At 50.2% G+C, this 27812-nt stretch overlaps 1 protein-coding gene across 1 annotated transcript; it reads left to right on the top strand.

The window, feature by feature from the left end:
- The first annotated feature begins 594 nt into the window (after positions 1–594).
- Positions 595–27812, top strand: LOC137441162 (aryl hydrocarbon receptor-like). The gene is made up of 11 exons (XM_068138161.1): positions 595–670; positions 756–943; positions 12102–12208; positions 18950–19039; positions 19943–20048; positions 20342–20472; positions 21154–21356; positions 21487–21596; positions 21925–22066; positions 22703–24320; positions 25760–27812. Exons 1-11 carry the CDS (start codon positions 630–632, stop codon positions 25913–25915), a joined length of 2892 nt encoding a protein of 963 aa, XP_067994262.1. The 5' UTR covers positions 595–629; the 3' UTR covers positions 25916–27812.

The raw sequence follows: 27812 nt of genomic DNA on the forward strand, positions 1-27812 counted from the left end.
CTCCCCTCAGCTACCCACATTCCCCACTCATTTCCATCCACACATCATCCTCCCATATTCCCCTTTACCCTATTCACCTGTCATTGCCCTTATACCCCTTCTTAACCCTGTCTATCCATCATCCCACACACACCTCCCCGTTCCCTTCCAACTGCCCTTAACTCCCTCATCCATACCACTCCACCTCCCAGTTCTGCTCCAGCCATGCTTGTTCTAGAATCATAGAATTGTTTTAGTTGTAAAAGACCTTTAAGATCATTGGCTCCAACAGTTGATGAAACACCACCATGCCCAGTAACCCATGCCCACAGGTGCCATGTCTACACGCCTTTTGAGCACCTCCAGGGACAATGACTCCGCCTCCTTGAGCAGCTGTTCCAGTGCTTGTGCCCCTCGTTCACCTTCCACACCCCTTCTCTCACCTCTCACTCTTAGCCCCCAGACCCCACTCCTTTCCGAACCCTGACCAGACCTCACACTCCCCTCCCCAGCCCCTCCTCTCCCGGGGCGGGGCCGTTGCCGGCCGCTCTCCCCGTGGGCTCGCAGGGGGCGGTAGGGCTCTTGCCCGCTCGGGGCTCTGAGGGTCGTGCCCCGGGACGCGCTGGGCTCTGCTGGTCCCTGACCTAGCCATGTACGCGGGTCGCAAGCGGAGGAAGCCGGTGCCCCGGGCGTGAGTGGGGGTATAGGGGAAGGGTCCCGGGGAGGGAGCGGGGCCGGCCTGGAGCGGCGCACCGATAACGCGGCTTTGCCCGCAGGGTGCGGCCATGCCCGGCCGAAGGCGGTACCTCCAACCCTTCGAAGCGGCACAGGGAGCGACTGAACCGGGAGCTGGAGCGGCTGGCCGGGCTGCTGCCCTTCCCTCAGGAGGTGGTGGCCGGGCTGGACAAGCTGTCGGTGCTGCGCCTCAGCGCCGGCTACCTGCGCGCCAAGAGCTTCTTCAGCGGTAAGGGGCACCCCGCGGCAGCCGCCCTCCTCTTTCCCCTGAAAGTGCTTCTGCCCTCACCCCGAAATGTTTTTTTTCTCCGTTCTGACACCGGATTTTGTTTCTTTGCAGTCTCAAGCCGCAAGGCTTCAGGGTGCATGGAAAGCAGAGCTCGCGTTCGGTTGGAATTAGAGAGATCCGGGCGGATGAAGTTTATTTTGTTCGTGAGCTCTGCTAAAGTAGAAAATTGAAGTCTAGGCTGCAGGGTCTCGGCGTGGTCCCGGACGGAGGCTTCGGGAGTCAAGGGAAAGTTTCGCAGTCCAAGTGACTGGTTTTGACCCTCATTATAATAGTCCGGTGACTTAGTCGGTGTGCTGTCAATGAATTGCCAGGGATGTGGTTACAGTTTATTTGGGAACCTTGTAAAATAGCCCGTGTTAAAGACACGTCTGTGTTCCACTGGGCTGTAATTGCAATTGTAATTAGAGCATGCAGAATGGTGTTGCGGTAGCCCCACTTGTAGAATTGGTAAGTGGGTGAAATGAAAAACGAGTGGTCTTGGAGGGCAGTTGTTTGCCTCACAGCATCGGGTCAATGTGTTTGTTTGACTCTCTCGGCTGTGCTTTCCACTTCGGTTTTGCCCCGGAAAGGAGCTCTGCTCTGTCAGCCTCTGCAATGCCAAACGTGATGCCTGAAACCCATTGTCTGCAACGATGCTCCAAAGCAGGGGAGGACCAGTGTGCTGCTGGTGTTTCTGAAGCATGCATGTTTCTTGCGTGGGGTGGAGGTCTAGTGCAGTGCAGGCTTCACTCTGCCCCTAAAACGTTAATAACTGTAAATTTGCTATATAGAGAATTTATAAAACAGACAGGTGGTAGTGATTGAGTAATGATGAGTTTGAAATGGCTGGTCTTTGCTGGGAAGCATCACACCCGGAGTTGCTCTTGGGCTTGTTGTCCTTTCCCAGGTGCCAAGATGCTGCACCAGCTCAGCTGGGGAAGGGTGAGCATGGGATGACCTGGGAGACATGAGCCACCTGCTTCAGGAGCATCCTGCAAGGGCTGTGTGTTGTGGGGTTTGACTCTCCTGCATCTCCAGCATGGAGGATTACTTTGAGTACCCTTACCTGACATTCTCTTGATTTTTTTTTTTTTTTTTCTCTTTTTCTGGCATTTGGTCTAATTTGATTTTGTGATCTCAGCTTACCAACCACTGAATGCATCGGTGTGTCTAGACCTATGTGATGATACCCACCTCGCTCTGGTTTCTGGCATGTCACAATAATCCAGGTGTGAGAGGGAAGTGGGAAAGCCTCTTCCTTTTAGATGCAAATAGGGATTGCAGACTTAGGTGAGTCTCTGCAGCTTTAAAAAATAAAATCTTTAAAAGGAGCTCTGGGCAAACCTATCAGCCAAAACAATTCTATGATTCTCTTTACAAAATCAAATCATTTTAATGCTCTTGGTGTCAATGTTAGAGTGATGTTGCTAATAATTTGTGCTGGAGCTGAGATAAAGTTCACCTTAGGAAAGCTGCTGTTCAGAATATTATGCTTATTTCTTCCTCTCCTTTTTCCTTTTTCTTTTTGGTCATCCACATAAGGGGTTTGTTTTGCCACATTCTGTCAGGGAACTAGAGGGGCAGCTGGGGGCTTGTTGCTGAGCCAGGCAAGCTCCTGTGCTCAATTCCTGTGTAACACCCTTGAAAATGTGGAACAGGATCCCAGGGAGGCTATTTTAGCTGCTGAATGCTGACAAGTCCTGTGTGATCTGGATCAGAAAACATGAGTGGTTTGGGGTCTTTTTGTGTTGGAAGGCAGCTCAGAAACAGTGAGTGCAAACCCCTTGTGTTGAGGGGAGAGGAAGGAAGAGCTGACATTCTCCCTCACCTGAATATGCCCCTGCTTGAGTGCTCCCTGAAAGAAGACCAAGGAAAAGCAAAGGCAGAAACAGAAGCCTTCCCAAGGCTGCCATGCCTTGTGAGGAGAAACATCTTCACAGCATGTCATGGATGGTGCCAGTGCTCGCCGAGGGCAATTCACCCAGCAGGTTTAATCTGTTTCTCCAGCCCCCATATTAAATAATTTGTTGTATGTCTCCTCCTGGCTACTTGAAAGTTAATTATTTTTCATTTCCTTTTGGCATCTTGATTTGTGTGTTGCTGATGTATGGGGAAGTCTGTATGGGCCTCAGTGATTAAAAAGCAGGTGGGTTCTAGAGCTTTCCTTCATGCATGAGGATTTGCATATTTAAGTGGCCTCGAGTGAAACTGTTGCACTTCCTTTCTGCCTGGCAGGGGGCATGTCTAGAGTCCTGTTAGGTGACAACAATGAGAGGATTTAAGGCTGCTCAGTGTTTTAATCTTGTTTAATCTTAGGAGGGGCTCAGAAATCATCAAATGTTCTTTGTTAATCAGGGCTATTTATCTGAACAAACAGTTCCTCAGACTTTCACCCCTGATGTCAAGTGGTGGTCTTGTCTTCTTTGGAAGTCAAGAGGGCAACAGCATCTATGTATGTGTTTATCTATTAATTCTGTTCAGTTCTGGAGTCTGGCAAATCTTTCTGATTTAACAAAGCAGGAAGCAGTTTAATGCTACAAGATTGCCATATAGGTTCAGCTTCTCTGGGGAGGGAGAATTCTGGGCCATGACAGCTCTTAGCCATGGTCTCCTCTTGGAAGGAGTGCTGCGTTTTGCCTTATACAAGCAATAAAGATGTATGACTGTTTAAACAAATGTCAGGCTGCAAGCTGTGCAGACAGGCATCCTGATGGCAGACAGAAGGTTTTCTTTGTGACCATCTGAAGGACCTTCTGGCTCCTAGGACATAAAGCTGAGAAATGTCCTGGATTGCAGGAAGCTCTTTCAGCATGTGTGGCTTGTAGAGGTAGGAGTATGCTGCAGTTCTGGCCGCCTCTGCCCAGAGTGAAGGAGCCAGGCACAGTGGTCTACATCTCCCCTGAGGGCCCCCCTCCTCTCTACCCACTGATGTTAAGGACCATCCTTGAGTGGTGTAGTGAAGCTAAGCCACTGAGCCACCTTGCTCCAGCCCTACCCCATGTCCCGCTGTTGGGTGGCCAGTGCCACCATGTTGGCATCTGCAGAGGCATGACATGAGTGCTGGCAGCTTAGTCCAGCAGTGCCTGGCAAGCTGCTCCCCTCTAATCCTTCCCCATTCATCCTCTTGACACGAGGGCCTGGCAAATGCCACTGGTTTGTGAGGGGTCCTTGTTTCTTCTGCCTCCCTCACTCTGGAAGCAGGGAAGGAAGCTGGTGAAGGTTTGTTGCTGGATCTCACCCTGGATGGTGATTTATTAGCACAATCGAAGATACTTCCAAGGCACTTTGTGGTGTGGCTGTCAGATAATATTTGTATTGCTTTGTCCACTTAAATACTTAGTAGGAAGTCATCTGGCAGACCTGAAAACCATCTGAACATAAGGAAGAGCTTCATTGGAACAGGCTGGCCAAAGAGGCTGTGGATTGTCCTCTGGAGAAATTCAAAACCTGCCTGGATATGATCCTGTGCAGTCTTCCCTAGGTGAACCTGCTTTAGCATGGAGGTTGGACTGGATGGTGTCCAGAGTTCCCTTCCAACTTCTACTATTCTGTGATTCTGCACAGTTCTGTGAAAACAGGCAAGGGATCAGTTTGAAGAAGTATCTCTCACCGTTTGCTCCTGCAGCATGCTGGGAAGGTTGTCCAAGCTGCACTTACCCTACAGTGAGTCTGGCTCTTCTAGGGTGTGAGAGCTAGCCCTCCCTGAGCATTTGTTTGACCTTGGAGGCCAGCTTGGTGTTCCCAAGAGGTCTGTTGGGCTTTCATGGGCTCATGCAATTTTGGAGAACTATAACACAGCTCAGCTTTTCCATCTGGTCCCCAAACTGAAGCTGGGGAGGAGGCAGCATGGGGCAGCATGCTTCTGGGAGCACAGCATTGGCTTGCTCAGCTTAAATCAAAATGCTCTTGAGGTGGCCATGGTTGCTGTAGCACTGACATAGAGCAACTGACCTGCAGCCTTCATTTCATGTGAGGCTCTTAGTAAAGTCTGGGGTTTGTATAGAATAGAATAGAATAGAATAAACCAGGTTGGAAGAGACCTTCAAGATCATCGCGTCCAACCTATCATCCAACACCACCTAATCAACTAAACCATGCAACCAAGCACCCTATCAAGTCTCCTCCTGAACACCTCCAGTGATGGTGACTCCACCACCTCCTCAGGCAGCCCATTCCAATGGGCAATCACTCCCTCTGTGTAAAACTTCCTCCTAACCTCCAGCCTAAACCTTCCCTGGCACAGCCTGAGACTGTGTCCTCTTGTTCTGGTGCTGGTTGCCTGGGAGAAGAGACCAACCTCTGCCTGTCTACAACTCCCCTTAAGGTAGTTGTAGAGCGCAATAAGGTCACCCCGAGCCTCCTGTTCTCCAGGCTGAGCAACCCCAGCTCCCTCAGCCTCTCCTCACAGGGCTTGTGTTCCAAGCCCCTCACCAACTTTGTTGCCATACTATGGGAAGAACATTGCTGGCTTAGAGAGAGGAGGGAAATGCCCTGGCATGTATTGTGGCACTGGAAATCTGTGGCTCAAGATGGTTTATCAGCTGCAGCCCATCATCATGGATCAGAGGGTAGATGTAGCCTTCGTCTGTGGCTGTGTGTGTTTTTGATCTATACGTGGTATGTTTTAGACAGAAAGTTATTGTCATGCATGCAAGACCTAAACAGTTTGCCTCTCCAATGTGTTTTTAAAAAATAACATTCCTGCAGCAGTTGAGGGTTTCCATGGAGTCCACTTAAAGTCTATTGTACAAATTCAGGCAGTTCCTGCTAGAGCTGTGGTGGCCCCAAAAATGCCTAAGATGCTCCCTGGTAGTTGAGTCAGCCTAGAAAAGTGCTTTAAACTATGTAGTTGTTCTAGACCATGTAACTATGCCTCTGAAACCTCTGCTTAGGGATGAGAGCATGAGATTGGGATGTGTGTTTGTGTGATTGTTGAGAGAAGACCAACATTGCTCATTTGTTCACTTAGTCTGCTCTCTCACCTCATGAGCTGTTCAGCCATTCATTGCAGATAGCCATAACAATACAGCCTAAGGGATGGTTTAAGAAAATAAAGCCTAGTCCTGTGATCACCCTACTCTCTGCCTAGGTAATGAGCTAGCCTTGGAAGAGCAATTTAAGCTGGGAAAGTCTTATGACTTCCCTTAGGTAGGCACTTTTCCTGATGCATGTTTTCCTTGCCAAATATTTCTCCCTGGCTCTCATAAGAGTGGCTGGTAGGAAGCTGTCAGAGGTCTCTGAGGTTTGCACTGGGCTCTTGGTGGCTGCCTGCACTGCTGCCTATAAGTTGCCTCCCAAGGCTCCTTCAGACACAAGCATGGAAGCAGAGGAAGCAGAGCTGTCAGGGAACTCCAGTTTTCAGCCTGAGATCATAGAATGAGAGAATCACAAAATGGTTTGAATTGGAAGGGATCTTTAAAGGTCATCTAGGCCAAACCCTCTTCAATGATCAGGGAGATTTTTAACTATAGATCAGGCTGCTCAGAGCCCCATCCAACCTGACCCAGAACGTTCCCAGGGATGTGCTTTCTAGCACCTCTCTGTGCAGCCTGTGCCAGCTTTTCACCACCCTCAATGTAAAAAATGCCTTCCTTATACCTAGTCTAAGTTTGCCCTCTTTTAATTTAAAGCCATCACTCCTTGTTCTGCTAAAAAGACTGTCCCCATCTTTCTTATAGGCCCCCTTTAATACTGAAAGGCTACAATGATGATGCACACCTCAAGCTCCTCGGGTGCAAGTGGTGAAGGCAGGAAGGTTCAAGCAGCTGTTGATGCTGCAAGAAGAAGGTAAAGCCTGGCACTGGCTTTGCCTTGTTGTCTTTGGCCTTGATTAAACCTCTGCACATTGAGATTCAAGTGCCATTGGTGACACAACAGAAAGCCCCACATAGTCAAAACCTCCTTGCTTTTAAAAGTGCTATTAGGTCTTTTAACAGGACATCCATTATTCACTGCACATGTTCACAGAAGGTGGTGTATCTGCACCATTCAAGCAACAGATAAATAATTCATCTACTTAATGAAATTTCTGTCAACAGGGAGCTGTGGCAGGTATTGTGAAATCGTAAGTGAAGTTGTAGTATCTGTCATGAATAAGGAAGGGGAAACTCAAGAAGTATTTGCCAGTTGCTAGAGAATGGGCTCCATGCAGCTCAGTGGTGAGAAATAAACTGATGACTCTACAAGCTGGGAGGAATTGGTCATGATGCTTTCTCCTTCTAATGCATTTCAAACACTTTATACCAGAGGAGCTGCTGGCTGCTTCTGCTGAGTCTTCTTTGTATGTCAAGGTGGAATAATTCTGCATTGGCTGGGAAGAGCTCAGGAAAAAAAATATTCCCAGAATGGGATACACTTTACCAAGTGTATGTTCCTCCTCTTTACTTCTCAAAATAGCTGGAGACTTGTAAGATTGTTGTAAAACATGTGGGTGAAATGTCAGATTTGGCATGCTAACAGCATAGATACCATCAAAGACACCAGAGAGGAAGCTGCCTGCCTTCACAACAGCAATTTAGCTTTGAGTGTGTCAATTAAGAAGGCATTTGGGCCAAATTTTGCTCCCTTAGCATCATGCCATTGTTCTCTGCATTGCAAACTCCTGCTGAGCCATGCTTGTGTCTCCCACCAGTGGAAATGAAAGCTCTTGTGCTGGTTTCACTGGAGCACTGCAGAATTCTTGTATCATGATGGAGGAAGCTGCATTCTTCCTTGGCTTTTGTGGGTCTTGAAGGATCTCCCCAGCAGTGCCACTGGCAATCCAGGTCTTTGTTAGGAAGGGCTACTCTGCCCAGCTGAGGGAGGAGGAGGATGAGTGATGTCTGATAGGGGCCACCTGAGGCCTGCAGTAGGGCAGGGAACTGGCCTGCTCCTGTGCTGCCCTGCACCTGAGTTGTGACGGGTGTTGTGCCTTCTACCTGGGACCACGTGAGGTCATTGGCAAAACTTTTCTCTTAGGACAGGGAAACCCATTTATTTATTTTAAAAGGTAAATGTAATTCTGACTGGAGGGAAACCACTTTTCTGTTAAATGCCACTTCCAGATTAAAAATGAAACAACCTCAGTTTATTCAAAGGAAACCTATAGAGGTTTGTGGGGGTTTTTACTAGATTTCAAGTATTTTGCTGCTTCTTTGTAATAAATAACCCCTTGAAATTGTTTTCCTACCCTTTAATGTGAGGATGCATGTACCAAACAGCAGAGCTGCAGGTCACTCAGCCTGTGAGCTGAGCTGGAGATGTGGGTGGGAAAGGAAGACCTGGAAATACCTCATGGTAAGGATTTTACTTCCATTTTGAGTGGAAAACCTGCTTTTTAGGAAATCAGCACAAATGATAGAGAGAGAAGTGGATAGAAGGCAATTTTATGAATAAATAAGTTGACCAATCTCTCCTTCTCCCCAAAAAATGACAAATACACACTAGGGCATTGAAACCCATGGTGGAATGCTTGCAGGGAGCACCCCTGTACTACCAAAACCCCTCTTCTCCTTCACATCCCATGGGCTGCAAGACCTTTTTAGCCTGATAATTGCCACTCAGATGTCCCCATCATCACTTGCTGCTGGGTTCAGTGTTTCCTCACCTCCTTTAAATGTGGTGCAGAGGCAAACCCCTGTACTGCTCATGAAGAGCCATGGAGCAGTTTGGTTTCCTTCTGTTGCTTCTCCTGCATCAACTCCTGGACTGGGTTTGAGACCAATTCATCTCTTTTTCCTCCTTTACAGTCAGTGGCCAATGCAAAACTCTGCTCCCACTTGGGAGGTTTTACTCTGGAGGGAAGGGGGCTGGGTGATATCCTCTCAAAAATGTTAATACCCACTTGTTGGAGCAGAGATTTCTCAGGTCTGCAAAGCCTTGGCAGGTTCAGGAGTTCACTGGCAAACCTGGTAGGTGGCAAGGTGTCCCTCCAGCATCACATGAAACAGCTTCCCAGGCTGAGTGCCACAGGAAGCACTGTCCTGCAGATGGAGGGAGGAATCCCACCCTTGTTGGTCCCCCAGCCCTCCTGTTCCCAAAGGGTGACAGCACAGGGCCAGGCACCAGAGACTTGGGGAGAAATGTGGGCAACTGTGTGTGAGGAACACAGTGGCACAAAAAACATCTTTCTCCTTTATGGAGGCCAGTGCAGGCAGGGACTTCATTCTGTGAAGGTGGGGAGAGATTTTCAACTAAATGGCTTTTTTGTGGTCTGTGGGTCCTGCCTTTTTTTCTTTTCTTTTTTTTTTTTTTCTTTTTTTTTTTTTCCCCTCTGAAGAAACAGCAGGGAAAATGTGCAAGCCTTGCTGCTTTTGGGTGACCAACTTCCCTCTCCTTACCTTCCTCCTCCTACAGCTGCCAGCAGCTAAGGTGGTGCTGGTGGCCAGTGAGGGAGCCCAGGAAAAGCCACTCTTGTTTCCTGTAAGCCTGCACCTCATTTCCCACCTGAAGGGGAGGGCAGGTGCTGTGTTGGGAAGGCCACCTCGTGCCCTGGTGCCGAGTTTGCCCATTCCTGCCTTGCCCTTCAGTGCAGTGGCTGGGTGGGAGCAGAGGATGCTGAGGTGGGGAGGATGCCGTGGCAGCTCTCCCGCTTCCATCCGCTCTGTCAGCCTGATGCGCTGTGACAGTTCTGCTGAATTGCTGACCCGAGGGGCTGCGTGGGGCTATTTATGGAGAGACAAAGCTGGGGGACACCAGGCAGGAGGCCAGCCTGAGATGTCTGCAGTCAAGAGCAGATAGTCTTTGGGGTTCCCTGGGTGGATCAGATGGAAAACTTGGTGTTTAGTGAAGGTCAAAGGAAAACCCCCATGGGAATTCTGATTTATACAAGAACAGGCTTCTCCTGTTTCCAGGAGCAGGCTCGGTTTGGTGGCAGGAATCTGCCTGCAGGACAGTGGGCCATGCTCTGATTTTAAGTTTTGGTTCCTCTGGCCCCACAGCTGAGGAGCAGCCCAGATGCTGGTTTTAGGCAGCACTTGTGATCAAATTTTCCTTTTATGAGGAAATATCAAACCGTTAAACCAGACTTCTGAGTAGAGAGCAGCACCCTTTAGCTTCTCTTCTATCATTCAGGTTTATTTTTATCATGCATCTCCAGGGCAGCAGTCTGGGAGCTAGCAGAGGAGGAGTGAAGAGCTTTAATAATTCATAGCTTCTACAATTTGCTCTCAGGGATCAGAAAAGCAAGTTGCTGGAAGGGTGCTGCCAGAAACCTGCTCCCATCCACACCTCAAGACCTTGTCTGGGCTTTGCACACTGCTCTGACCTATGGCATGCCTGTGCCTGGGGCTTTGTGCAGGCTTGTTGGGCCCTGATCCAGGCTGGGGACCCCATGTGGTCAGCCACGCTTGCAGCAGGAGTGTTCAGGGTGACAGGGCCGTTGGAACAGAGCAGTGTGTGAATGTCCACCCCAGCACACTCAGTACTGACCTGCTATTGTACAAACATGTAACCTTAATCCCAGGCTGCTGGCCCCTTCATGTTCAAATAGCTTATGAAATAATCTGTGCAGGCTGAGCCTGAGGGGAATTTCCCAGACCTCCCAGGAGCAGGGGGTTTGCTGCCATGTAAGATGTGGGGTTTTTTTCTTCTATTAAATAAAAGCAGTATTAGAACCAGGACATGGTTTTGCATTTGATTATGGAGTAGAGTCAGTCTTTGGGATGGTCCTGTATCTGGTGGCAGAAAGTTTTGTGGCATGACTACCAGTGTGGCTCTGCAAATCACAACATCCTCATATATTCACACCCACTGCAAACACCTGCTGAGGATGTGGAGGACTTTGGGATGGAAGGTGAGCCCTGGGAGTGGAAGAGCAGGTGGTGTGCCTTTGCTGTGTGCTTATCTTCCCAGCAGAGAGATGGGGATGCTCCACTTTGGAGACTGAATCAGTTCCCCTGCTGGTGGCTGCTTTGTGAACGTGGGCATTCCTCAGTCCAGCTTCAGACCTCATGGCTCAGGGATGCATCTGGAGCAGCCACCTTTCACAGTGGCTGGGAAGCTGCTCACCCACGGGTGCCTGTATGCAGGTGCAGATGGAGGAGCTGAGCTTCAGCAGTCACTTTGGCAAAGGCACAAGGTGAGCCAAGCATTACAGAGCCTGATTTTGTTTGTGGCTGGTGCTTTGTGCCATCTGACTTGCTGCTCTGTCTCGGCTCGCAGCTTTGCTCCTGCTTTAGAGGGTGTTAAGTTACTGCCAGGGTCCATTTGATGCTCTTGTCACATCTGAGCCTGGCAGCTCCTTGGCACATGTAGCACAGAAGCTGGGAAAGGCAAATTCAGAAAAGCTTTTCTCTGTCTAAGCAGGAGCAAAGGAGTGCCTAGGGCAGGCTGCAGTGACAGCTGCTGCTGGTGCCTTACACCTTTTGGCCCATGTACTGGTGGGAGCAGCTGGTCTACCAGCAGCCAAATGCTGTCTTCATGCTTTGCAAGAAGTTTCCTGGCTTTGCTGCTATCTCCACTGTCTCCTGGACAGGCTTGCCATGCACAGGCCTGTTGTCTTCTTACTTTTTAAACAGTATTCACCCTAAAATATGCCAGGGATTTGTGCTCTTGGGGAACACAGTGTAACGCTTCTAAACACCTCGTTAGTTAAACTGAGTGATGGATTTCCTCATCTGTCTTTGTCATGCATTGATCACTGCTGGATTGCCTGTGGTCTTGGGTGTCTGTGTTTGGATCCTCTGTATGTTCTCCCGTGCTGTTTTTCCACTGTGAGCTGTAGCTTGCCTTAATTTGATTGAACAAACCTGCTATGTGGCTGAACTGTAATGAGACATCATTGACTGGGCTACCTGCATTGTACCCTTCAAAATGGCATGTTCATGGGCCTATAAGACTGGGATTTGCCCCAGTGCCTATTATGTAGTGCAAACTTCTGCTGCTGTCAGTCCACTGCCCTTTGCAGAGTCATTCCAGTTCAGCATCACAAAGAAATGCTGGGGGCAGTGACTCCCTGAGCTGCTGCCAGGCACCAAGAGCCAGTGGGGTGCGCATGGTGTGGCACCAGGGGCTGGTTCTTGTTGTCTGCAAGGAGCGGTGTGAGGCTTTGACTCTTCATCCAGCCAGGTCCACATTTCAGTATTCCTGGTGGTGGTTTGCATGCATAACTACACCACTGAAGTCCTTTTCCTTTGTGCAGTTGCTCTAAAGAATCACAGTGCCAAAGAAGAGGAGAGGGATCAAGACTATGGCAAGGGATCAGCTCCAGGCTCAGCAGTGGTGCCAGAGGGTGAGATGCTTCTACAGGTTAGTGTCCCTTGCTGACCACCTCTCTCTGGCAGATGCCTTCAAGGGATTTTCCTCTTGTACCCCATGCAGCTCCTTTGAATTTTATCCAAAGAGCTTACTGTTCTGGTATAGATTGTAGCATGTTACAGCTGTCCCTGCTTACTGCAGGAGGGTTGGGCTAGATGACATTTAAAGGTCCCTTCCAACCCAAAACATTCTGTGATTTTATGTTTTGGTAAAGCAGTGATTTCATGTGGTGTAGATCATAGTGCTTCTGATTGAGCAGAGGTTTAAGATCTCTCCATGTCCCTGAGGCAGAAACTGTTGCTTCTCCCCTTCTGTTTTCCATCCCTTCTAGAGGAAATTGCCATCTATAAGTTGTCTGTGTGTTAGAAATGCTCCATGTGAAGGAAGCAGCACTGAATTTCTGAGCATGGAGATTCATCTCTCCTGCTTCTCTGCCCTCATATGCAAATGGGCTGTAAGTCTAACACAGAAGCCAGGCGGAGCAAGATCACAGTATCACCAAGGTTGGAAGAGACCTCAAAGATCATCAAGTCCAACTTGTCACCCCAGACCTCATGACTAAACCATGGCACCAAGTGTCACATCCAATCCCCTCTTGAACACCTCCAGGGATGGTGACTCCACCATCTCCCTGGGCAGCACATTCCAATGGCGAATGACTCTTAGTGAAGAACTTCCTCCTCACCTCAAACCTAAACTTCCCCTGGTGCAGCTTGAGACTGTGTCCTCTTGTTCTGATGCTGGTTGCTTGAGAGAAGAGACCAACCCCTTCCTGGCTACAACCACCCTTCAGGTAGTTGTAGACAGCAATAAGGCCTCCCCTGAGCCTCTTCTCCTCCAGGCTAAACAATCCCAGCTCCCTCAGCCTCTCCTCACAGGGTTTGTGCTCAAGGTCTCTCACCAGCCTTGTTGCCCTTCTCTGGACACGTTCAAGTGTCTTGATGTCCTTCTTAAACTGAGGGGCCCAGAACTGGACACAGTACTCAAGGTGTGGCCTAACCAGTGCAGAGTACAGGGGTACAATGACTTCCCTGCTACTGCTGACCACACTATTCTTGATACAGGCCAGGATGCCATAAGATGTCTGAAGTGTAGTTTCCAACATGGGCTTGTTGCTCCCGATGTAGGGCTGTTGCCCACAGCCTGGTGAAAGTGGGAGGAAAAGTTGTCATGGAAGCCTTCCTTGATTTTTCAAGCCTGACACCAAGTACATAGATGGGTGCTGACAGGCCACGTGCTCAGCCTCTGCACACAGGGCACACTGATGCATCCCAGGAGCTCTGCAAGAAGCATACAGTTCAATTAAAATGCCACAAGCCATCCCTAGCAAACTTGAGACTATTTCTCAACACAGAAAGTTTCTTTTTGATTTATATGTCTAAACCACCTCTGTAAAGAAAGAAGCCCCCAAACAGACACTTCCTCTCTACAGTTCCTTCTTTTTCTCTTTCTGAAATAAACAAAATTGGCAATGCTGGAGGCAATTCTGGTCATGCTGCAGCATGGTTGGGCTGAACCTGCTGCTTCCATGGTTTATTCAGAGACACCAGGAGATGACCTGTTGTCTAGACATGGTACACATTGAATAGGAAGAGGTCAAGCAACAGCTGCATGAGGTCCTGTGAGGATGTAGGACTCCCATTTCTGCCTTGCACCCAGGCACGGGCTGCAGCCCTGTTCCCTGCCTGGATGTCGTCTGGAGTAGGGTGAGCATTCTGCTCAGTCCCGTCTCCTATCCAAAAACTCACTCAGCAACAGCTGTAATTACCGTCCTGCTCTCCTGCTTGAGAGTCAGGGAGCCAGGATCTCAGTGTCTAGTGGGAGAAGTGCTGAAGCCAGCCTGGTTAGTAACCACAAACCTGAGTGTTTTCTGCTGTAGAGATTAAAAAAGATGCTCAGCAGGGCATACTAGTGGTTGATGTCCTGCTTATCAACTCCTCCCAGACTTTGGTGCCATCCTTTCAGAGGTACTAAGCTGGGTACTAAAGCTCTTCATTTAAGTTTGGCTCGCCCTGGTATCTGTGTGATGCTGGATGTGCCAGAGGCTCAGGACCTGCCTCCGTGCCCCAAGGAAATGGTCATACATGTTTACTGCATCCACCCAATGTGTCACCTTGAACACTCAAACCTCCTTTGTCTTACCTCTTGTTCCACCCTGATTCTTCCCATCCCCTCCTAATTTTCTGGCCTTACTTTTTTTGGTCTGTCCTTTTCTACCAAGGCTGTTTCCAGCAGCAGTCACAACAGAGGAAGGTATCTGAAACTGAGGTTAAGTATGACAATCCCCCTAAAGGCTGAGATGTGGCTTGACCACCTCTGCTCAGCTGCCCATCAGTGCAGGTACACATAGCTGTCTGCTGAGTATTAAATCTGCCTGCTGGTCAGTGCAGTTAGGGAAGGACAGAGTGCTGCAAGATGTTGCTTGCTCCTGATGCCTCTGAAGCTGCTCAAAGGGTTAAAGTGCATTTAGTAGCTCTAATCAACCTCTGCAGCAGATTCCCACACATTGAGATCAACCCCAGTAAATAGGGAGTGTGTTTGTGCCCAGAATAAAGGGGAAAGTGAGGGGGGAGAAACACTGACCTGGACAATGAAACAGGAGTTGGCAGCAACAATAGCTGGACTTGGCTGCGCCTGCACGCCAGACCCTAATTAATCCTGATGTCTATACCTCACAGAGTGGGGGAGGCATGCCAGGGCTGGCCTTTGTGGCTTTTCTGCCTGCAGCTAGGCTAGTGGTACAGGATCTGGACAGCCAAAGGGCTCCTGCAGGAGGACCTCTGCCTTCTAGAAGGGTCCTGCTTTGAGTTGTCAGGAATGTCCACGTGGGGACTTACTTCCTTTGTGCTGTCACGGCAGTGAAATGTGTCTAGCTTCTGAGGAGCTAAGACAGTGATTTCCTTGGGTTTCCATGGCCTTTGCTCTTAGGCAGCGCCATGAGCTTGAAGGTGTTTTCTGGAAATCTATTGGGATCATTTCAGAGCTGTGGTAAGTGAGTCACAGAGTGGTGCCTACCACTTGGGAGTCAGGAGGAGACTCCTGTGGGCTTAATCCCAGCTCTGGAAAGGTGATGATGAGGTCTGCAAAGCCAGGGCTCAGGGGCTTGCGCCCTGTGATTGGCAAAGGCTGGTGCGGTGCCTGCTCCTCTGGACCCTGCACCAGTGGCTGTCTTAGCAATGTTCTTCTGCACATCAGCTGCTGCCTAGTGCCAGAGAGCAGGAATAAAAAGCCAGCACTCCTGGGGCAATAGCTGCATTCCCAAAGTAGTACGGAAGCTCCTCTCTACTTCATACTCCTCACAGATCTCCACTGTGGTGAAGAGGTTATTAAATTTATGAATATGAATTATGAAAAATGTTATTTTATTACCAAACTATTAATAACCGATTAATCACCAACTTATATACACGTTCTAGTGCACGTTCGTGAAATACATTCCACAACTGGCTCAGTGTTATGATTATAACGTAATTGAACTATCTATAAACCCTTTCTGTATTTATATAACGAAGGGTGCAGTTCTGCCGCTTGACCACTAGATGGAGACTCGGCGGGACGCGGGCGGCTTCTGGCTATGCACAGCAGTATTATAATCTTTCTATGCGTCAGCGCTTACTCTGCTAGACGCGGATCCTTTGAACTGAGTGCTAGTGGATGGAAAGCACGTGGACGATATTCAATTCCCTTCAGACAACAGGGATCGGTCCTGGTTGGGGTCGGTCCGTGGGGTGGCCCTCAGAAGTCGGCTCGCACGGCAGGGCGGGACGACGGTGGCCGGTAGGTGGGCTCGAACGACGGAAGCAGGCGAAGCTATGGGGGTCGGCCCGATCACGGCGGTTCTCGGGGCTGATGCAAACAGCCTCGGGAGAGAATGCGGCTGCGTTAGGCGGCGGATTCTCTTTACCGAGCTTAAAGGAGCAACAGGACTCTCATAGTGGTCCCGGGTTCGATGCAGTATAGGCACGAACAATGGTTTTCCCTGAGATTCACAGGGCTCAGAGCGGCACTCGGCGGCTCCTCTCCCGCTACGGCGGGGCTAGACATACGTGGACTCGGTGTCGATCAAGTCCCTTCTCCCCGGTAACTGGGCAGATCTTACCCTCGGGGGTCAGTCCAGTCCTCCGGTGGCATGATGGGCTCTCCCGGTCGGCACGGCTGGCTGCAGCAACGCTGAACTCCTCAGGCTCAGCGAAGGTCCTCCCTCTGGGCTTCTCACCATGCACGGGCTTTCAGTATGCGTGCAGGTATGACAGAAGCTAACAACAATAAGCTCAATGGCAAAGGCTGCAGCTCGAGAGTTACTCTCTCGAGCAAGCACCGAGACAAAGTGAATGAGGGGGCAACGTGTTTACCAACTGGGGTGATACTTATAGATTCCTCGAGGCTGGGCTTGACCAATGAATGGGCACTCTCATAAACAACTGGCTTCAGCCTATAGAAAGCGTGAAACTATAATTATGCCCATACTTGGTGTCAGCACGAGCGCTGCATGCGCTGGGTGCGTGCAAGCCTGGCTAATGCCTTGGCTTTTGTCTTCCTCCTGGAGGGAGGGGGAACTTGCCCACATGCTGGGACAAGATTCAGTATCAGGGCATAATGTGCCTTCACCACATCCACATATAAAGGACACTGTCAGCCAGCACCCTCATCTCTTCTCCAGAGTCCTGTTTTGCCAGCTCTGGGGCTGCTGGCTCAGATCAAACACCCAAATTATTTCCCAGATTTGTTGAGCTGCTAGGATTGTGCCCGTCTTGACGAGGATGGGCTCTCAGCAGCTCAGCCCATTCCTGCTGGGAATCACATTGCTCCCTTGGATGTCAACTTTGCAGTCCTGGAGCTCAAGGAAAGGATGGAAGAGCCAGGGAACTGTAATATATGTAAGTTGTGTAACATTAAAAATGCAAGCTTCAGGTTGGTGTGGCTGCATTTGCTCTTTTCTACATGGGGGGCTTGGTGCTTCAAACTCGCATGAGCGAAGCAGCTTGGGTATTTATTTTGTGAAAGCAGAGCAGAGTGTCCTGCCCACTGGGTGGGTGGAGAGTGTGCACACATGAGCTCGTGCTCCAGGACAGGCAGTTAGCCTGATGTAATTCTGTAGACCTCTTGGGGAGATTGCTCCAGAGGAAGAGGAGCATGGCTGGGAGCATCTTGTGGCTATGGCGCATCCCAGGTGTCGGTGGCTGGGGATATCCCTTTCTCCTGTGAACACCGGTGCTTGGTTTTTTTGCTGCTAGGTCATGCTTTGGAAAGGTGGTGCTGTGCAGGCTGCTTGAGCGCCTTGCAACAGGTTGCTGCCAAACGTGAATTTGGGGTGAATCATTTGAACAATCTGATCTAGTGGAAGGTGTCCCTGTCCATGGCAGGGACATTGGAAGCTATATGATTTTTAGGGTCCCTTCCAACCCAAACTATGATTCTATGGTTTATTTGCTGAAAGGAAAAGATACTCTGATCCCAACCAGTGATTCTGTGGTTTTGCCCCAAGTGCAGGGACCAGACTCAGCCTATCTTCACTCCTGCTTTGGAAGAAAATGGCTTTTCAGAAATCAGATGCATTCACTACAGTTTTGAAAACCAGACTTATCTTCAGCTTTCACCTTTTCAGTTTGCAGACCTTATGCCTTGCCCATGGACATTCCAGGCAGGCACACCATGATCCTTCTCCAGGCCTCTCCTCTGGCACCTGGGGAGAACAGGAGGCAAGCAAACAAGGGCAGGTTTTTCCCAAATCCGTAGGACTGTCCCCATCTACAGGGGCCAAGCAGCAACAGGGAATGCCCAGCCAGTGCTGGTGAGCACAGCATGATCTGTGGTGGGTTTTGCTCTTCACTGAACATCCCCTAGTTTTTCCAGCCCCACATTGTCCTAGGCCATGCATGACTGCCCAGAGCCTCCCAGTCTGTGGGGAGGATGGGAAATACGTGAGCAGAGCCACCTGGGTAAAGGCAAGTCAATGTTAAGTGCAGCCAATGTGAGCTGCTGTTTGGATTCCCTGTTGTCAGAAAGGCTTGCTTCCACCAGAACGCCAGAATGGACCAGTTCCTCATAGTGTCCAGGCTGGTTCTGCTAGGAGTTCTGAGATTTTTATTTGCTCTTCACATAGGATAAGTGTCAATGTCCAAATCTGAGTTTGAATGAATGCTCCTGGGATGGAAGCAAGGTTTTCCATCCATTTGTGTTAGGATATACTCAGGCAACAGTGCAGAAGAGCTACCTGACCACATGACTGCAGAGAAACTCAGCAGAAGCTACCATCTGTTTTCATGGTGAGCACAGCTCTGCTGGTATTGATCTCTATTTTTCTTCAGCCAGCCTTCAGTTGGTGGAGTTCACTCAAGCAAGACAGAGCAGAGGAAAATCTAAGAATGAGCTGCAGGCCTTGACTTCTGCTGGCTAAAGCAGACTTATCCAGGCTGTGAAAACCTGTGAATTTAGGTGGATGTGCTCTGGAACTGTGGCAAGGTACATGCAGGGGTACCAGAGAGCCAAGACAGTACCCAGTGTTACGGCAGTGAGATGCCATTGGGAAGGCTTCATTTCCTTACATGGCTTCCCATGCTTTGTCTCCTGCCCTATACATTTCTCTTGGTGGGGATGTGGCTCAGATGCCTGCTATCTGGGACCAGAGATGACTTAGTTGACCACTGTTTGAGCAGAATGGAACCCACTGTTTTTGACAGAAAAGGGTGATGTGAGCATGACATGTACCTGCTAATCTCCTCTCTTCCCCAGGCACTCAACGGCTTTGTCCTGGTGGTGACATCAGAAGGACTAATATTTTACTCCTCACATACAATTCAGGACTATCTGGGATTTCATCAGGTCGGTGGGACACCTCTGACTTACTGTGGTGGGTTTGCAGAGTGGATTTTTCCTTGGTGGTGGAAAATAGTCTCAAGGTCCCAGCAGGGATTAATCTCTGCTGGGATCACAGGGTTCTATATTGCCAGAAGTGGTCACTGGGAGGTGTCAAAGCAGCTTTGCTACCCCACAGATGCTTTCCACCAGCCACATTCATAGCCATATTATGTAATGCCGTGGTAAGACATCTGGGGTTCCTTGCCCAGCTTGCCTTTGGACACACACTCCTGAGTAAGCCCTTTGTAAATCCCATAGAGCTCCAGTACTTTGTGGTTGTCTGGGCACCTAGGTAACCTGAGAGGCACTAGGTCAGATTTACAGGGAAGGGGACTTGCCTACAGTCCTTTAGTTACTGTAGTTTGGTGTTGCTTCCATACAGCTGTCTATGCCCCAACATCTGGGGTAGATGTGGACCGTCCATCTGGGCAGAGGGAGCAAGTCCCAGAGCGGATGCCTTGTTCTCTCACAAGTGGTTTAGGGATGAGGTGGCTTTGCTGCAGTTTTGTTCCAAACCCCGTGTTTTCATCTTGTTCCTCAGACAGCACTAGGATAGTGAAGGACATCATGTTATGGGGATGAACGTGTCTGGGGGAAGCTGTATGGCTGATGCTTAGTGGCTCTTTTGGGTGCTGGGGAGGAGGTCTGGCCCAGGCATGAGCAAAGGGTCCTTAGAGTCAAATGTGATGTCTGTTCCCACCAGCATCAGCTCCGGTGGAAGGTGTCCAACCTCATTCAGCCAGGGACTTAGTTGAGCACCAGGGAAATTAGGTACACTGGGGCTGTGACAGGCTGTTTCCAGGTGGGGTGTGAAAACTGGTGCCTGGGTACAGGCTGCAGAGCTCTTAGGTTTCTTTTTCCCTCTAGACAGACGTCATGCACCAGAGCGTCTTTGAGCTGATCCACACTGAGGACCAGCAGGAATTCAGACGCAACCTCCACTGGGCCCTCAACCCACCCCATGCTCCCAAGGGTGAGCTTTCCCCAGAAGGTAAAGGCAGGCTGGGAGCAGGCATCCCGGTTAGCACAAGATGTGTAGCTCCCCACGTGTGCTGGGCAGCCCAGCTTCCTACCATTGCTTGCATGGGGCTTTACATCCTTGTGGCTCAAGCCATGGCTTCATCCATAACACTGTGGCTTTCCACCAGTGTCTTGCTGTGCTCTGCAAACTATTGCAATCCCTGATGCTGGGGATCTCTAGCCCTTGCTTGAGATGCCTTGCTGGGGACCCCTGCTTGCTCCTTTCCCAGTACCTCTCTCCCACAGAGGGGAAGAGCGTCGGCTCTTGTGCTGTCACCTACAAGCTGGATCAGCTGCCCCCAGAAAACTCCTCCTTTCTGGAAAGGAGCTTTGTGTGCCGTTTTCGCTGCCTCCTGGATAATTCCTCTGGCTTCCTGGTGAGTACAGGCCCATGCTGTGACTTTTACAGCAGGAGAGGTGTAGGTTCGCCACTGCTGGATCACAAAAGTTGGCCTTGAAAGACCTGGCACTCCTTTCTGCACATGCAGCACCTGCCTGCCTCAACAAGGTATTTATGCTGTTTTTCACAGGCTTTGTACCTACAGCTTCACCATGTGGGTTTTGTTCCTCTCCTCTCAGAGATGCCGAGTCTTGAACAAAAGTGCTTTTCTTCCACGTTTCTGTTAAAGGCGTGTCTTAAGACCAAGTAGAGTGGTGTTCATCCCTCTTCCTCTCTACTGCAAGTTAGTGGGATTCTTACCTTCACCACCACATATGTAATGATCCTGTTTCTCCCTCTCATCCTGCTTTAGTCTGGAAAGAGTCCCTTCTGCAGAAGCCATCCTTTGATGAGGCTGTGATGTAGCCTGGTTAAAATGCAAGCAGCTCGTGCGTTGTATGATGCCCTGATGCAGCTCCAGCCTGCGCTCTGTCCTGCAGCTGCTCCATGTCGAAGCCTCGGGCTGGCAGCTTTATTTTAGTAGAGAGTCACAAGGGACAAGTCATGAAGGATTATTTGCACCAACTCTACAGGAGGATAGCTTATTTTTTGTGACACTTCCTTCCTTCTCTCTTTACCCAATTTTCTGCGTGACATTGCACTTTTCTTCTTTTCCCAGGCTTTAAACCTTCAAGGCAGGCTGAAATTCCTTCATGGGCAGAACAAAAAGTCTGAGGATGGGTCTGTGCTGCCACCCCAGCTTGCTCTCTTTGCTATCTCCACCCCGTTGCAGCCCCCATCCATCCTGCAGATCCGAACCAAGAACATGATCTTCAGGACAAAGCACAAGCTGGACTTCACCCCTTTGGCCTGTGATGCCAAGTAAGCAGCAGAGCTGATCTGAGGGATGATACTGTGGGTTTCTAGCATGCCACACCAGTTTTCTAGTATGCCATTCCATGTCCCGCCTTGGCTGTGCTGCTGAGCTGGGTGCATTCTTGGTCTCCCTCAGGGGGAAGATTGTTTTGGGCTACACGGAGGCAGAGCTGAGGATGCGCGGCACCGGCTACCAGTTCATCCATGCTGCCGACATGCTGTACTGTGCTGAAAACCACGTCAGGAGTAAGAGACGCTTCCCTGCCTGCTTGTGCCCACCTCTGAGGCTGCTGAGTGGGCTGGGACTGTAAGCAGCTGTGTTGGCTACCATGTTGAGCCCAGAAGCTCTTTCCCCATAGGATGCTTTGCTTTATGCTTTGCTGTGATGCCGTTGTCACTGCAGGTAGCTGGGGGTAGAGCATAGTGAGGGGGGGGTTAGCTGAGATGGTGCTGGTGCTGGACATGGTGCTGCTGGGACCCCACCTGCTTATCCCAGCTGGAAGTGGCAGCGTCGCTGGGGCAGCCCTGCCTTGGAGGCTGTGCTGACAGTCTCCGATGTGCTTGCTCCTGGCAGTGATGAAGACAGGTGAGAGCGGCCTGACAGTCTTCCGCCTGCTGACAAAGGAGAACCGCTGGAAGTGGGTGCAGGCCAACGCGCGGCTCGTCTACAAGAGCGGCAAGCCCGAGTACATCATCGTCACACAGAGGCCCCTTGTGTAAGTGCAGGTTGGGGCAGGACAGGCTGGCATCTCCTGTCCATGTGGGCTCTGGGGTGCCCCAAGCAGGGCAGGATGTTCGGTTCATCATTACTTCTTGTGCCTTTTAAAGAAGCAGCCATGGTATACCACACTTCCATGCTGTTCAGCCACATTCCCCTCTGCAAGGTCACTCTGCAAGTATGGGAGAGAGCTGAGCAGTGTCCTGCAGCTGACATCCTTGTCCCATGTCCCAGGCACTGGTCCAGACTTACCCTGGGAAACCTGGTGGCTCCTCTCCAGAAGCTGGAGGGACATGTGGGTGCAGGGACAGCAGAGACTTCAAATATCACTGCCATACGGCAGCAGCCCGACACCCGTGCCCTAAGGGATGGGTGCAGCATAGATGAGCACGGCAGAGGTGTGACTTCTGCCTGGCAGAGCAGTATTGCCCTCTGCATGTCGAATATTCTCTTGGTTATGCTGAAGATGCATTTCTCTGTGTGTGTGTAAATGTGTGTGGTTCTGCTTAGTATATGCATGCTGGTTGTAGCTAGGGGCTTTGGCTTGCAGGAATCATAATTAGCCACAGCAGAAATACTTTGTTGGATGTGTTTGTGCCCATGCAAGCCACAGTCTCCTCTTCCTGCCCTGTAGAGATGAAGAAGGAGGGGAGCACCTTCGGAAACGGTCCATGCATCTTCCCTTTACATTTGCTACAGGAGAGGCGCTCTTATACCACAGTGCTTACCCTCTTCCAGCCTTTCCTGACCCTTTCCAGAACAAAGGGAAAACCAGTAAGTCCAAGAAGACTGCCCATAACCATGGAGGACACTCCCAGAAGAATGGCATCAACCCAAGTTCTCTGCTGGGTGCCATGATGCAGCAGGAGAAGGCAGTGTATGCTTCCCAGCCAGCTCTCCCATCTGACCACTCCTTCAGCAGCAGCTTTGTGGAGCACATCCAGGATGTCTCCTTGCTGGATGCAGAAAGCGATGCCTGGAGTATGGGCACTGCTCCACTTGCTTCAAGGGGGGACAGCCTCAAAGAGGAGCTGGTGGATTTGCAGCAGGAGGACCCTCTCTTGGCCACCCTTGACTCGCTCTCAATTAAGAGTGATGAGAGCTGTTCCAACAATGAGCTCTTTAGTGCGCTGGAGGGCCTGGGGTTGAACGCCGAGGACCTGGAGCTCCTGCTGCTGGATGAGAAAATGGTGATGGTTAATATGGACCCTGACCACACCCCATCCCTCAACGACTGCCTCACCAGTAATGAGATTTTCTCCTATATCCACACCACACTAGTGAGCAACCAGGAGGGAGGACAACAGGCCTGTCCCCTACCAGGCACATCCATGAGTCCACACGGAGGCACCTCTACGTACCAGGCCCATGTGGAGAATGAAGACTCACAGTACATGCCCCAACATGTTCTGCAGCCTGGCATCACCCTGAGCCAGCTACCTGCTTCTCTGTGGGAACAGCCCCTCCATTCTGTGACAGGGAAGCCACACCTGCTGCTGCCAGAACTGGCTAAGGAAGAGCCTGCTGATGGCTCACAGTGGAGGCCGGCTGGGGAGGAGGGTCTGCTCCATTTCCTCCAGCCAGTACGGGGCATCCCATGGGAAAAGGTGCCCAGCCCATCACCGGGACTCCCCTGCCTGCAGGAGCCACCCAGGTCTCGGCAGCTGGACAGTGACTTCCCAGCCCTGTATCCCACACAAGATGACACTCGCTGGTCTTTCTCCAGGCTCAACCAGTGCCAGGGCCATGTGGGACCACCCAGCCAACCAAAGCACCATCACCTGCAGATGAATGGGTTGTGCAGCCACAGCTCTGACTCCACTCCACATCACCTTTCCAGCAGCAGCCCCAGCCCATGGCAGGACTATGTTTCCCCACTCCTGGGGTCCCCACCTCAGCCTGCTTTTTCTGGTGTCACCCAAGACTTGATCTCCCAGCACCAGGGCTGCTGGGGCACAGGGCCCAGCCTGCCGGCAGTGCACTGTAACCTGAACGGAGTGTGCAGCATGGAAACTGGGGGCAGTGGTAGTGGTAGGTCCCAGGAAAAGATGGCTCCATACTCAAGCTTTTCCACCCCCTCCTCATACCAGCTTATTCCTGAGAAGCAGCTGAACCCTGTTTCATCTGTTCCTCAGCACCTTTTTCTGACCTCAGCTGCAGGGTGCTTTGGGAGCATCAGCAGTCCGCCAGAGAGTCTGGTGGGCTCCTATGGGACGTATGCCTCCATGCTGAGCCAGGGGAGCAGGCACAGGGTAAGAGCTATTCTCTGCTATCATGCTCAGTATTTTCTGTGCTGCTGTTTCCTGGGTGTCTCAACACAGAGGGGCATGCACTGGCTGGTCAGTAAACAGGAATCACTGTGCTCTAGCTGGTGCATAGCCAGAAAGGAAAACTTCAGGAGTTTTTCTTTGCACCAAGAGTTGAAGAGCAAAAGACCAGACTGTGGGGTTTGGCCTTTAGAAGGTGCTGTAGAAGGTCTGATTTCCATATGATTTGTTTAATTGTCATTTCTGTATAGGGAGTAATTCTAACCAGGCACTGGTATGCTTTGATGGGTGCTACAAAGCACGGGTAAGATGAAGAGCTTCCTTCCTGTAAGGTCGTTCCTTTGTTCAGCTGTTGCTAGCCCTCCAGCCTCACAAAGGGGTCTGCAGCATTGTGATGCCACGGTGCCCTTCAGGGCTGTCCTCGCAAGTGACTCCTCTGGAACTGGGGCCTACAGATCAACCCAGGGTTGCTGGGGAGGACAGAGAGAGTGAAAGCTACCTGGCCCTTTCCCCTGTCCCTGGTGCAGATGTGCATGTCTGTAAAGATATCAGCTTCCTGGGCTGGAGCTGGTAGCATGGCAAGCTGGTCACTACATACTGGAGGAGCCCTTCTCTGCAGTGATACTTCCTCACCCCATGGCATCACCAGGCAATGTGAGATGTCTAGGGTGGGTCTGTCCTGCCTCCCTGCTTACCCTGCCATGAACTGGTGATTATTGTCCCTAGGGCAGCTTGTTCTTCAGTCCAAGACATCATCTGCTACTGGAAAGGTGCCCTGCTATCTCACAGGGATCCCCATGTTAACTCTGGGGCCATTCAGTGCTGCTGAAGCATTTTCTGCTGCTTCCTCAAGGCTGCAGCTCAGGTCCTTCCATTTTCCATCTCCTTCAATACACCAGACACCTTCTAGCTCTGTTAAATAGCTTGATTCTGGTCCTGCCTAGTGGTTTGGAAGCTTGTAGGACCAATGCAGAACAACCCTGACACTTCTCTAGGACTTGGTGGCCACCTCATAGGGCTGGTGTGCTTTTGACTTGCCAGGAGTCATCCAGCAAGGGTGCAAAACCCAGGTGTTTGCTTCAGATGTGGTCCGGGTGCCTGTGATTTACAGATATATTTCATGAATGAGCTGCAGTGCTGTGGTAACTGCTCAGGCTTTGCAAAGGTCAGTTAGCTAAAGGTTAGGAGGTGGAAATCAGTGTCAGTAAATTTGACTGCACTTGCCCTCTGTGTGCTTTCATCCTCTTGTCAATGAAGTGATGCAGCAGCATTGGCAAAAAAAGGACACAGGGGAAGGTGTGGGGATGTGTATGGGGCTGCTGCAAAGCCACTCAGGGCCAGCAGTCTCCTCTGGACATGAGCCCAACTGAAACCAGTAGAACACTGCAGAATGCCTCAATGCTCTTTTCTCTCTCTTCTCCTAGCCTGCAGGTGGCTGTGTTTTGCCCAGCTCCTCCGTGGGACTCCCTGGAGACCACCTGCTGCTGGAGGGCAGCCTGGCTCCCTCCTGCCAACCACAGCCCCGAGCAGAAGTGCTGCCAGATCACCCTCATGCCTCCAGCAGTGACTTCTGTCTCTAGGAGAGGAAGACTGGAATGGACAAAGCAGAACTATGCCCTGGAGAAAGAGCTGCCTTCAAGTTGCAGATGACAAACCTTCCCCCTGCCACACATGTCCTGCCATTGCTTTTGATCTTGGTTGCTTTGGCTCAGCTGGGGAGTTTTTTCTTTGTTATTTTTATTAATTACTTTTTCATCAATTTCCTGCCACCCTGTTCCTGCCAAGGCTCCATGTGGTGGTTCTGTACAGGTGTCCCTGGTGTGGGGAAAGCAGTAGCAGGCAGCAGGGCTGGAAGGCATATTTCTCCAGGACGCAAGAGCAAACTGGGCTGCGATGTGGGTTAGCAAACACATGCAGCTTCATCTTTATCTCATGATGTTCAAGAGTTGTGTCTATTGGAGGATCTCAGAGCACATTTTTCCCTTGCTGTCTCTTATCCTACCCACCCAATCTCCTTGGTTTTGCATCTGGTGGGGTGAGTGTCCACACATCCTGCCTGCACATCTTGCTGAGCATCAGCTTTGAAATGTTTGGGCCTTTTATGGTTGCTGCTGTTTTCTAAATGGCATTTTAAGACTAACTGTTGCTCTGGAAACAAAAGAAGGATTGCTCTCTGTCACCAGTCAGGCTGCTGTGTTGAAGGTGTGATGTTGAGAGGTGGTTTACACTGGGTATCAGAGGAAACTTCTGCACCGAAACAGTTGTCAGACATTGAAATAGGCTCCTTAGGAGATGGTTGAATCACCATCCCTGGAGGTGTTTAAAAGACACAGAGATGTGGGTGCCAAGGGACACAGTTTAAGCACCAGACTTGGTAGAGTTAGGGAGTGGTTGGGTTCAATGATCTCTTTTACAACAAGTCTATGATTCTGTGTTTGTGTAACAAATCCCACACACTGCCTTGAAGCCAGAGAGTCAGCTCTCCATCACACCAGACTTTGTAGTTCTGTTAACTGAGTGCATTTTTGGTGTGTTTTGCCATGCTTTTGGGAACCCAGGCTGCTCTCATGACTGTCACTTGGCTCCCACAGTTTAGTGATCCCTGACAGTGCCTGTGCAAGGCAGCCCTTGCCTTCTAAGGGTCTTCACCAAAGCTTTGCCATTGCATGTGTGATCCAACATAGATGCAAGACTTGCGTGTCCAAAAGAAAGAGACAGGAAAGGTTCTTCACCTCCAGTATTAAATTTCCTGCCCCCCAGCCAGGCAGCTGTGGCTGTGGCCAAGTTGTACAGATATTGCCTGTTTTATAAAGAAAATGAACCCCGCCTTGTATTCCTATGTTGGACTGCTCCTTCCCCACCCCAAGTTTCCTGATGTCCCAGGTGTTCCCATTTCTTAGGATCTACATTAGAGCTCCTGTAGTGAACACCCTGGGGTTTTGCTGTACTGTAGGTGACGTGCCCAGGTTAGCTGATAAGCAGTTTTCCCCTGGGTGGTGGGGTCTGAAGTACCCAAGCAGGCAGCAGGGGCCATTCTCAAACACAACTGCAGGCTGGCCTATAGGCCATACCTTGCATCTGTGCCTAAGAACATTGCAGATGAGTAGTGGACCTGCCTAACCTAAGAAGATTTCAAGTTTTACTGTACACACAAAAAAAGTTTTCATGGAGATAAAGAAAATAAGTATAAAGATACTTAATTTTCAGTACTAAGAGAGTGATATTTTGCCACAGAAAATAAATACAGCCCATATGTATGTACATAATGTGAGTTGACAGATTTGTTTTGAATGCCCCTCCAATGGAAGAGAAAAAGCCTTTTCCCTTCCCAAAGAAGCATCCTATGGAACGGGACAAAAAAGGCTGTTCAGAAGATCAGAAACACAGTGACCCTTTAAGAAACCCAACAAAACATCATCCCTCCTCCTGTGCATCCAGCTTTGGTCTCATGTGAAGTTTCTATCCTTGTTGTTTCAA

The sequence above is a fragment of the Melanerpes formicivorus genome, unplaced genomic scaffold (genome assembly GCF_026170545.1).
Source record: "Melanerpes formicivorus ecotype bairdi unplaced genomic scaffold, bMelFor1.0.p_v2 SCAF_5, whole genome shotgun sequence".
NCBI lineage: Eukaryota > Metazoa > Chordata > Aves > Piciformes > Picidae > Melanerpes > Melanerpes formicivorus.

Coding starts and splice junctions, on each gene's coding strand:
- LOC137441162 (XM_068138161.1), top strand. CDS start 630: ATGTACGCGGGTCGCAAGCGGAGGAAGCCGGTGCCCCGGGC. Junction 12,209..18,949: donor AGGGTGAGATGCTTCTACAG/GTTAGTGTCCCT, acceptor TCTCTTCCCCAG/GCACTCAACGGCTTTGTCCT. Junction 21,357..21,486: donor CCTTTGGCCTGTGATGCCAA/GTAAGCAGCAGA, acceptor GGTCTCCCTCAG/GGGGAAGATTGTTTTGGGCT.